Source organism: Poromitra crassiceps (assembly GCF_964638095.1).
Source record: "Poromitra crassiceps genome assembly, chromosome: 29".
Classification (NCBI taxonomy): Eukaryota; Metazoa; Chordata; class Actinopteri; order Beryciformes; family Melamphaidae; genus Poromitra; species Poromitra crassiceps.
Genome location: NC_139641.1, coordinates 18,562,617 through 18,574,950, shown reverse-complemented (window position 1 = coordinate 18,574,950; position 12,334 = coordinate 18,562,617). Strand labels below are relative to the sequence as shown.

The window sequence follows — 12,334 nt, the reverse complement described above, 5'->3', positions numbered from 1 at the left end:
TATGTGCAGTACTGAGTGCGCTTTCACTCTCAAACGACCGTACATCAGCACATGAAGGAATCACCAAACTTGTTTTTACTGAAAGCTGTTTCAGTTCTCAGCCCTGATAGCCTACTCTTTGCTGCTTTTAATCTCTCTCAAATCATGCTCTCAACACATTTACTGAAATGACTAAAAACGAACAGTTGCAAATCAAAGTTTATAGCCTACCACATGGGTCATGAAATGTGGGGAAAACACAGCTCAGTGTTCAGGGATCAGTGGCTTGAAAGCGGCCATGTTTGAAGAGAAGCCGTGCGTTGGTCTCGCTGTGAGAAAAAAAATCCGGCACACGGCGAGCGCCCGACGGAGGTAGCGCCCAACCACGGCCAACAAATTTACGTCATTTGACGCGCCCGGCCCTCGCTCCACCCCCGCGCCCTTCACGGCAGGGTGAGCATAAAGCAGCCATAACACTCACTGAGCACTTTAATAGGAACACCTGCACTAAAAGATTCAAGATGTTTATTGTCACTCCAGTTGCACAAGTACACTCGTGTGGAAGTCTTACGCCGGGAGGCTCCACAGGACATCAAATATAGCAAAAACGTGGTAAATATGAAACATAGCATAAAAGAACAGAAACACTCAAGAGAGCAATAATAATAATAGCATTTTCAAAAGAGAAAAACAACAATGAAGCACACTAGCAGTGGAAGTGCAACGTGCTACGATGAAATGAAAGGTGCAAGATTCATTTTTGTATGCATCAGGTATTGCGCTCAAGTCAGGGGGTGGTCTCAGTGACTGTGACAGTGGCATGGTTGTTAGTGCAGGAAACTGCTGCTCTCCTGTGATGATCCACACACACAACACATAATGCTGCAAACAAACAGTGCGTGGCAGTTCTGCAGATATGAGATATGCAGATTGATATGAGACGTCAGAGGAGAATGGCCAGACTGGTCGGAGCTGAGAGAAAGGCTTCAGTGACTCAGATAACCTCTTTACAACTGTGGAGAGCAGAGAAGCATCTCAGAATTCACCACACGTGGACACCTTGAGGCGGAGGGCACTTTGGTAGCCTGTTGACATTGAGCTGAAAGGTGCAGCCTTTCCCCTCCGACCACACATTTTGATGCCCTAGTAATTACATATATATATATATTAGGGCTGCACGATATGAGGAAAAGCTGCGATGTGCGATAACACTGTTCAATATTGCGATGACGATATGACCTGCGATAAATAAAAAAATGCTATAAAAAAAATATTAATGGGTAGGGGTGCTCCCATCCGGCTAAGCCACGATCCGATCCGATTCCGATTCCTGGGGTCACGATTCGATTCCAGAATCGATTCTCGATTCCAACGATTCTCGATTCCAGAATCGACAATCGATTCTCAATTATGTAGTTTTATATTGCAATAACACACAAAGGTAAATCTAAGACATAAAATGACAAATGTATTAATGCTGAACTTCAAATTCAACTTGTGAAGTATTACAGTGAGGGCCTAAATTCATTTTGCAATACGAGTGTGTTAATTTAAGCATACGTATCAGTAAGTGGCACGGGATTCTCAAAGCCTGTGTTGAGGGTCATACGAACAAAAATGCACTCTTGAAGCTAAAAAAAATCCAAAACCAACAAGTTAATTATTTACATTTTTACTTCAATGTAGAACAGTCATTTCTTACACATGAGATTACTTTTAGCCTTTTAGTCATAACGATTATTGAAAGATATTCCATATTCCAGACTGAAATGTTATAACAGAAGTGGAGTATTGGCCAGAATGACATGAACATCTGGACACTTATTCAGCCGGTATCTTGTATGTTGCGTTCAGGTGCATTGTAAAAAGAAAAAAAAAAAAAAAAAACGATAATACGTGACTTTTGCGATGTGTTCATCGTGCATTTTCATATCGCGATGACGATGAAAATACGATAAATCGTGCAGCCCTAATATATATATATATATATATATATATATATATATATATATATATATATATATATATATATATATATATATATATATATTTATATATATACTTATATATATATAAGTATCTTGGCAGCCACTATGCCAAAACTAAGACATTTTCCCTTCCACAGTACAGGGGCAGATACGGCAGGAATGGACTGATATTTGCTGAATTGTTTGTTTTGCGAATGAAAATCCCTCCTGCTGTACGCCATGATCTAGAAATAAGCTTAACATTGGGGAGTGGGACAAGCTGTTAACACTGGTGGGGGGTTAAGATCCATCTGGTGGTATTTTGCTCCAGTTGGTCCTATCTATATCTTTCCTTATCTGTGTGCACGTTTTTTAAGTGGTCAACTAGTTCCTACTTTAAGCTCTCGGGGGCCCCCCTGTGGCTGAAAATGGAGGCCAGCTCTATTGCCAACTCCTCTCTACCAGCCATCTTATTTTCTAAGTTAGGGAGACCCGGGACTTTTCAGGATTTTCGAAGAAGAAAAAAAGAAAGGAAATTATGTTCGATCCCAGATTTATGCCTTTGAAGCGCTCCCAATTGAACACACTTTTTTGTGTTGTTTTGCTGAGCCCTCCTCACTCCAAGCACCTCATCTTTAGATTTGTGTGTGTTTGACAACTGCACCACGGCCTCTACTGAGAGGATTAGAGAAGCATGGCAGGGGGAACTTGGTATTGATTTATCTGACATTATGTGGGAAAGGAGTCGGTTGTACAATTTTGCTCAGTTAATAGCAGAGACGAGCTGATCCAATTTAAAGTCGCTCACATCTCAACTACTCCGAATCCGAATCCGAATCACTTTTATTGCCACAGTATGCAAGTTACATAGGAGGAATTTGTCTTAGTGTCTGTATGCAGCGTAGCGGTCACATCAATATACAGAGATAAGAAGTAGGAAGATAACTAAAGACAATCGCAAAGTTGCAAGTGCAATCAAATCGAGTAAATATATACAATATGTACATGAGTGGTGAAGTGTTCTGTGGATGATAAATATGAATTTACGTTGGATTTACATGAGATTTACAGACTGAGTTAAATAGATGTTAAATAGGCAGTGGATTTACATGAATTTACAGTCAGAGTTAGATAACAGTTTACATTGAATGTACATGAAATTTACAGGCTAAGTTAAATAGGCATTAATGTGCAGGGAATTTACATCAATTTACCAGTCCCAGTTAGACAGGCATTAAATTAGATACAGTATGAGTTCCAGTTTTATGGTGGGGGGGGGTTCAGTTGAGTTTAGGAGGAGGTAGTGAGTGTGTGTGTGGGGGGGGGGGGGGGTTGTTGGTGAGGCCCTTGGCGGAAGGGGTTTCCGGGCCTTGTTGGTGAGGCTGATGGCGGTTGGGAAGAAGCTGGTCTTGTGGCGGGTGGTTCTGGTCTTGGTAGACCTCAGTCTCTTGCCATGGGGGAGTGTCTTAAAGAGTTTGTGGCCAGGGTGGGAGGGGTCAGCCATGATCTTGCGAGACCGCTTCAGTGTCCTGGCTGCATGCAGGTCCTGGAGGGATGGCAGGTTGCATCCGATTATCCTCTCAGCACAGCGGATGATGCGCTGAAGTCTGTTGATGTCTTTTTGAGTGGCAGCAGCATACCAGACGGTGATGGAGGAGGTGAGGATGCAGAAATTACACAAGATCTTCCCTTCTGTCTCACCACTGTGTAACAGATGTCAGGTGTCAGAGGGCACACTATCTCATGCCTTTTGGTTCTGCCCTTCACTAACGGGATTCTGGGCCAAAATATTTGACTGGTCCTCATGCTCTCTGACACAAGGGACAACTGTTGCCAAGAAACTCATCCTGAAGGAATGGAAGTCTCCCTCTTCACCCTCTTGACTTGTGGCTGACGGATATGACCTCTGTTATACCGACAGAGACTAAGGTTCCTGAGGACAAACTCACTTAAGAAATGTTCAGCTATTTGGGACCCGTTTCTAGCCTACCTTGTTGAGGCTGGCGGCGATGCGTGTCTCACCTGGCTGGTTTGGCAGGGATCCCTTGTGTGGGATCCCAGGCACAATATCTCTTGCAAGCATATAGGCACCTTATGTAGCCACGCCCATTTGACCCGGTTGTGTGGCCGTATCAAAACTTCCGGCTAAAAATAAAATAAAATAAAATTGCTGGCTGCTCCAATATCATCTAACTCTGAATTAACTAATAATTTAGCCAATTGTATGTAACATACCAAATAAAAGCAAACGGCAATGTCTAAGAATGCAACACCATGTAACTGGCTCGTTAAGTCTCGCATTCCAGGGAATTACGTCCGCGGGTCTTATTGACGTTAGTGGCTCGAGTGCAACTCGGAGGAGAGAAAACTATCTGAAGCTTTCTTTGTTGGAGTCCAGGTATGTTTTACAAGAAAGTGCTCGTCATTGTTGACGATAACGTTATCTGACCTGGCTAACAGTGGATACTCGCTTGCTTGCTGTGTACCGGCTCAAAGTAGTAGGCTACGTTCTTTATTTTACCCCCTGCACTGTCCGCTCCAAAAACAACTCTTATTTTGCGCAGTGACCGCCGGAAGTGTTAAAAGGACCCGGAAGAATTTGGCCCACTGTAAGGTCTGAACATAAGGTGAATAGGCACCTTATGTGACTGGTAGCACCGTACGACGTAATACTGAATGACGATCATTTGTCTCTTCCCCCCCTTTGTTTTCCTGTGTCTGAGCCTGTTTTGTTTGTCTTGTTCCTGTGTATATATATATACATATATATATATATATATATATATATATATATATATGGTTCAGAAAAGTTGGAAATAAAATATTGGGGGGGGGGGGTTCCTACTTTATTGTCACGCCCTCGCTTTACTAAATTGATCCTTATCTACAATTCAACAATAGTTGCATTTTTCCTAGATGACGAGTAATGTGTATCTGAAACATACACACAGACTGTTCACTGCGGAGTGATTTTGGGATCCTACAGGTTAAACAGGTTTGGAAACTACCAAGGTTATGCCTGTTGGGGGACCAAACAGAAGTGCCAAATATATCGAAGTACGACTTTGCAGTGATAAATGTAGGCGTGGTCACGGCTGCCAGAATGATTGTCAGATTATGGAAAAGTACATCCTCTCCAGATTAAAAAAATTGGGTAGAATTCATGTTAGAAATAGTATCATATGAACACATGTTGGCAAGAGTCAATGATAGAAATGAGGATTTCAAAATTGCATGGGACCGCTTCTTTGCTCTTAGCACGGCTGGGACGCTGTGATGTGGTTATATTATATTATATTATATTGCTTTAATTATTTTATTTATTTTTTGTTGTGAATATATCACGGAACCAAGTATGTTAATTTATTACAGGCCTGGAAATGTATAAGTGAAAGAAAAAACGCTTGTTTATGTTTATGCTGTCTATGTGTGTAAATAAATAAAAACTTTATTTACAAAAAAAAAAAAAAGTTTGGAAACTGATTTATATGCAGTATCTTCCTGTGCTCCTTCTGTCGACAGGCGTTTGTGGAGAACAATTCGGCCATCCGCTGGTGCCCCCAGGCGGGCTGCGAGAGGGCGGTGCGGCTGAACACCCAGGGCCCTGGAGTGACCTCTGACCCCTTCAACCTTCCCCTCCTCAGGGCCCCTGCTGTGGACTGTGGCAAGGGCCACCTCTTCTGCTGGTCAGTAAACACTACATCGTTTTGTATCCTGTTTTTTCCCCTTCCTTCTTTTTAGTATCGTTTTCTTTTTGGGGTGGGCGGGGTCTGATCTTTGAACAACTATGTACCACCATACATACCATGTATGTACCATCACCTCGGAATGAGATGTTTGGAGCGGGGGAGTCTGGTGCAGCGCACAGGTCATAGACTTGGTGAGACGAGGGAGGAACCCGGCCGGGTGGCAACCCACAGAGCCCGGTCCCTCTACTTACCAGAGCCTCTCCCTCCCCCGGTCCCGGCAGAGTAGTTCCGGAGCAGCGGATTGAGTGGCCCTGACCGCGTGACCACCTTCGACCCTCCCTATAGGGCTGACTGTGGGTAGCTACTGGGACGTAAGTTGGGGCTTGGCCAGCCCCGGCTGGGTCACCTGGGCGAGGGTGTATGATGTTGCGAGACCCGAAACATCCTATGACCCCAGGGTACATCACTGAGGATACGTCCCAGTTATGCATCCATGCGATGTTTTTTTTCTTTACACAACTACCAACTGCCACTTTAGTCTTGGCATTAGTTGTAAGTCCAAGTTAAACTCTTGCTATTTGTATTGAGGCAAACGAAAGCTGATGAAATGGAAGGTCTTTTCAGAGCACTGACTTGGTTCAGATTTGGTCTCTAATCTATCTGTGACATGCAGTACCACAGGTTACTTGATATCTACAGATTGAATCTGTAAAGGATAGGAGCAAGTTAAAACATTTTTTTCTCCTTACCTCAGTACTTTATCGTATCGGTGTAGCTTTTGGAGGAGTCCCTTCATCTGAGGAACTGTTTCTCTATCACAGCACTTCACATCATCATTTCTCCATCCATCCATCATCAATCGCTTATCCGGGATCGGGTCGCGTTCCAGCAGGGGACCCCAAACTCCCCTCTCCCTGGCTACATTAGCCAGCTCTTAGTGGGGGATCCTGAGGCATTTCCAGACCAGCATGAAGATATCATCTCTCCACCTATAGCCCTCGCTCTGCCCCGTGGCCTCCTCCCAGCTGCACGTGCAATGGAACTCCTCCCGATAGGCAGGTGACCAGGTGGCATCCTTACCAGATGCCCCAACCACCTCAACTGGCTCCTTTCTACGCAAAGGAGCAGCGGCTCTTCTCAGAGTCTCATGCATGGCTGAGCGTCTCATCTTGTCCCTAAGATTCCATTTACACCTGGCATTAACATGCGTTTTCTGCAATCTGATTGCAATCTGGCTGCAGAAATGGTTGTCCTCTCAATCCGCATAAAGTTGCTGTATCCAGATTGAGAGGACACATTGCATTTACACTTGTGTTCAATGTGTACACAATGCATCCCTGACCACCTCCGGAGGTGGTTTGGCCGATCAGATTGCAATCCTTCTTCAATGCGTTTTGGGGGTGTTTACACCTTGCATTTCAAGTGATAAAACACAATCTGATTGCAATCTGATGACAGAAAATGCATGTCAACGCCAGGTGTAAATGGCCTGTAAGGGAGATGCCAGCCACCCTCCTGAGAAAACCCATTTTGGCCCGATTGTATCCGCCATCTTGTTCTTTCGGTCATGACCCATCCTTCATGACTCTAGGTGAGCGTAGGAAGGAAGATCAGTAGATCGAGAGCTTTGTCTTCTCATCGTAATTTTTGTTGTGCACAAATTCTCAAATACCTAAAAATGCCACAGAGATGTAAATATAGAAGCTTGGTCAAAGAGCTTGACTGATTCAGCGCAAAGCAGAAGGATTTAGATTGACTTATTTTATGAATAGACTGCTGCTCACTGGTGCTTGTGGATTATAAATCACTGCATAGTGGTTGTGGATTCTAAAACCAAAGGGGTGAATGATGCCTTTCACACGTCGTGGCTTCATCAGGTTCTTCCTCATGCTTCCTGCATTGGCTGGCACCAAATGGAGTTTGCACTGCTACATGTAGGCACAGGGAGCTTTCAGCATTTGAATGATAGAGTTTTAACTTTACAACATAAACATTCTAAATTCCTTCCTTCCTGTTGCAGTGTTTGCTAGTACAGTAGGACAGGACTGGCAGGACTGACAATTCCGTCAAAACGATCTATACAGTAGAACCTTATTTATTTATCCACCGTGTTTTGTTTTTATTTTATTTTATTTTTTCAAACATTTTCTAGAAAGTTAATCGATTTGTTGTTTGGTTGTCGACGTTCTAAAAAACGCTGCTGTGTGTCACTCTGCGCACTGGTGTCGTCATCATCAGTGGAGGAGAAGGCACCTCTCTTTTCCTGTTGGAATGATCAGGTCGTTTAGTCCAATCAGACTTTCTTGTCTTTGTGATCATTCATGTCCCGTTCATATGTTCTCACCTTGTTCTTTTGTAGTTGTTTGAACTTTTCCAGGGCCTCATTCATTTTCTGTTCAAGCTGAGATGTGTTCTCCTGGTTAGGGTGCGTTTCAATCTTGCTTTCCAGGGCCTGTATTTTCTCCAGTGTGTGTTGTCTAGTGTGTGTTGTCTAGTGTGTGTTGTCCAGTGTGTGTTGTCTAGTGTGTGTTGTCCAGTGTGTGTTGTCTAGTGTGTGTTGTCCAATGTGTGTTGTCCAATGTGTGTTGTCCAGTGTGTGTTGTCCAATGTGTGTTGTCCAGTGTGTGTTGTCTAGTGTGTGTTGTCTAGTGTGTGTTGTCTAGTGTGTGTTGTCTAGTGTGTGTTGTCCAGTGTGTGTTGTCTAGTGTGTGTTGTCTAGTGTGTGTTGTCTAGTGTGTGTTGTCTAGTGTGTGTTGTCCAGTGTGTGTTGTCCAATGTGTGTTGTCCAGTGTGTGTTGTCTAGTGTGTGTTGTCCAATGTGTGTTGTCCAGTGTGTGTTGTCTAGTGTGTGTTGTCTAGTGTGTGTTGTCCAGTGTGTGTTGTCTCTCACTTTTTGTTTTCTCAATGATCAGCACCTCTAGATCAAAACAACACTTGTTAAGGATTTGTTCCCATTTTTTCATGAATTTCATGTCATTTAGACCAAAACATGGTGTCTTATTTATACGTAGACCATGTCGTCTATATTCAGACAATGTTATTGCATGCCATAACAGATGGATTTCTTGTTCTTTAAGGTATTCCAATTCCTTGTATATAGATTGGAGCGACGTACCTTCAGTGGTCCCTGTTATGATCAAGTTCTCAAAGCTTGAACTGGGTAGAGGATATCATTCAGTTGTTGGTCAGAGTAGGAAAAAGCTTCAGATCTTGTGTTCGTGATCTTCAGTTCTTCAGTTCTTTCAGTTCAGAGAAAATGGACTGAGCCAGTGGTTCCCAACCTTTTCCAACTCAGGGCCCACTTTTATGTCTCAAAAATGTTCGCGGCCCACCTCCGACCCCATAAATACAAAGGCCATATAATGCGTTCTCAGAGCACTTTTTTATTGAAAATTGAACATAAAGGACTGAACTGAATACAGGAGAAACATGTTGGAAGCTCCACAGTCACTAACACAGCACCTGTAACATGTTGCAACACCTTCAGTATTACAGTTTTCAAGGAGCTGTCCACACACACACACACATACACACACACACGCACGCACGCACACACACACACACACACACACACACACACACACACACACACACACACACACACACACACACACCAATCATTCAAGGAGCTGTCCATCAGCACCACACAGATGTCAGAAATGACAAGCAAGGGGCTGTCTGTAACAGGCTAATTAACAAATGATTAATAAATAACGGTATCCTTCAACAATGGAAAAATGCATTCTCATAACAATTTGACATCCAATATCAGATCCAAACAAAATCCAAATATCAGAAGAAAGCACATTAAATCGATAGGGTTACAAATAAACACAAACCCAATATAAAGATGATGTAAAGATGAAACTTCAATTCAAGCAAAAGCAATAACATCAAAGAAACAAAAATCATACTTTTTCAAGTATGATTTTTCAAAATCTTTCCAAAAAAAAAAATGTTTTTTTTTTTTTTTTTTTTTTTTTTTTTTTTCCAAAAATCATACTTTTTTGGAAATGATTTGGCGGCCCACTTGCAATACCTTCGCGGCCCACCAGGGGGCCGCGGACCACAGGTTGGGAATCACTGGACTGAGCCATGTCAGACTTCTGTCCTGCTAGTGTGTCAGGTTAGAGAGCAGAGCAGCAACCTGTGGGATGATTAGGTTGGGATGTAGAACAGGTGCACTTGTCTATACCCAGGGGTGCAGTGTACACAAATATGTCAGTCATGGTCTGTGGTTATGCATAGAGCTGGGTATTGGTTCAAATTTCAAGAATCGATTCGATTCCGATTCACAAGGTTGCGAATCGATTCGATTCGATTCGATTCGATTCGATTCGGATTCGATCGATTTCAATATGTTTAAAAAGGTTTTTTGATCTGTACCCTGAATTACATGTCCAGTTATGTAACACAGGGGTTCCCAACCAGCCAAGTAGATACACGGGGAAAAAACCTCTTGTCAATTTTAATGGTTTTAGTTACACATATATTTACTCACCAGGTGGTGACAAGGGTAAATAACAGCCTTTTCATCTGTCAATAAAGACACTTTCACAATTATGCACAGTGATTTGATTTCAGCCTATATAATTTCTAAAAGTAGATATTAATGATCAAACATTTCCATTCATGTAGCCTACAGTATTTATGTTTTTGTTTCAACTACAAACATAAATAAACGTCAACTTGAATCTATGTTTCAACTACCACACACAGCATAATATTTTAGCCTGTTTATTATTATTATTATTATTATTTTATTTTTTTTTAATATTTGTTTTTTCGATCTCTGGACATATGAATCGATAATCGAGGATTAAAATAAAAATCGATTAAAAATCGGAGAATCGATTTTTTGAACCCAGCCCTAGTTATGCAGCTCTGTGATTTTACAGTACTTAGAAAGTCGGGAAAAACACCTTTTTCAAGGTCAGAATTGAGATTTTGACTATCAATTTCTCCAAAATGGTAGCGTGAAAATGGCCCATTTCATGACAGTCTATACCCAGAAGTGTAGTGTACACAAATATGCTAACTTGCCCTTGTGGCAAAGCATATATTGGGCAAACAAAAAGATGTGTTGTGCGTGCAGTATGCTGTGTCTGCACACTCAGGTGCTGCTGTGTTTGCTTGTTGGTTTGTATGTGATCCGATCATGGGCAGCCATGCATATCCCTGTACACTCTTTAGTACGCGCTCGTTCTCTCCCTCCCTCTGTGTGTGAGCTTGGCAGCACTCTGAGACAGAGAGGGCCCAGATGCCCTGTGCTCCTCCACCTTCTGTCCTCTCTCCATTCACCCTCCCAGAGCCCCGCAGCACGCCTTCCCCAGCCTCCACCCCCCCATAGCGTGACCTCCACCCCGCCCCGTCTCATACACACCTCACTGCACCTCACCTCCCTGCGTGGTTCCTGGAAGAGGCCGTTAGGTTGGCTCGTCAGGTTCACTGAGGAGCTCACTTGACGTGACGTCGTCCGCTAATGTAACTGGATGTAAGACACGACACGCCCCACTTTCAGAGTTCCCCCGACAGCCGGCAGGCAGTAGGCGGATAGGGGGGGAGGCATTTGGTTGAAAGGCAGATATCACCAATGGATGAGGGTTCTGGTTCTGACAGCACCATGCCGTTTGTGTGCTGCTCACTGTTCGCCTCATCTTCATATGTAGTCTGGAGACAGACCTCATCTTCATATGTAGTCTGGAGACAGACCTCATCTTCATATGTAGTCTGGAGACAGACCTCATCTTCATATGTAGTCTGGAGACAGACCTCATCTTCATATGTAGTCTGGAGACAGACCTCATCTTCATATGTAGTCTGGAGACAGACCTCATCTTCATATGTAGTCTGGAGACAGACCTCATCTTCATATGTAGTCTGGAGACAGACCTCATCTTCATATGTAGTCTGGAGACAGACCTCATCTTCATATGTAGTCTGGAGACAGACCTCATCTTCATATGTAGTCTGGAGACAGACCGGTGGAGGAAGCAAAATGCGTCTGTGGGTCTTTTTGGGTGTCTGTCTCATCCTATCTCATCTGTCTGCCTGCCTGTGTGTCTGTGTGTGTGTCTGTCCACCTATTTCTTTTATTTTATTTGAGGTTTATTTCGAAAGGACAGATCCAGAATACATAAGACTGATGAGCAAATAACAGCGAACAAATGTCCAAAGGCAAAAGAACAGTTATCCGATGCTTGTGTAATGCTTATAGAGACAGTCCGCATGTCTGGGAACGCCCCCATACAGGCTCTAGGAACGCCCACAATAGACGCTGGGTTAGCCTGGGGGCGGGGTCAGGGTGGGGTAAATTCCCCCGTTCTATCCATTCAGCAAAGTTAGAATTTAGCTGATAGCCCAGCCCAGGCAGACGCGATCAGGGATTTAACCACCGCAGTAAAAACGCACATCTGAGCAGACGTCTTGTGTTCTGCTCTAGAACCCCCAAACCTGTAGTTTAGAGCTGCAGCACCGTCTTTTGGTGAGTCAGCCCATGAGCTATATGGGCGGTTTTACCCCACTCGCGCGCCAGCCGTTTAACATTTTGTGGGCGTTCCCAGACATGCCGACTGTCTCTATAGTGGCTGCTAGTTTGCAGCACCTGTCCCCTCGGTCATCTAGCGTGAAAATAACATGTGAAAGCAGCAAGGTACAATAACACAAGGGAGGTTAAAAGGCAAACTTGAGAAAATAAAA

At 43.4% G+C, this 12,334-nt stretch overlaps 1 protein-coding gene across 3 annotated transcripts in view; it reads left to right on the top strand.

Moving 5' to 3' along the window:
* LOC310800117 (ankyrin repeat and IBR domain-containing protein 1-like) overlaps positions 1-12,334 on the top strand; it is a gene marked incomplete at both ends in the record, with an annotated part of 84,905 nt that overhangs the window by 28,461 nt on the left and 44,110 nt on the right. For all 3 annotated transcript variants that reach the window (XM_083662690.1, XM_083662689.1, XM_083662688.1), the window contains one exon: positions 5,469-5,636. In XM_083662690.1, coding sequence (XP_083518816.1) covers positions 5,469-5,636 — 168 coding nt within the window. The remainder of the gene's footprint in view (positions 1-5,468; positions 5,637-12,334) is intronic.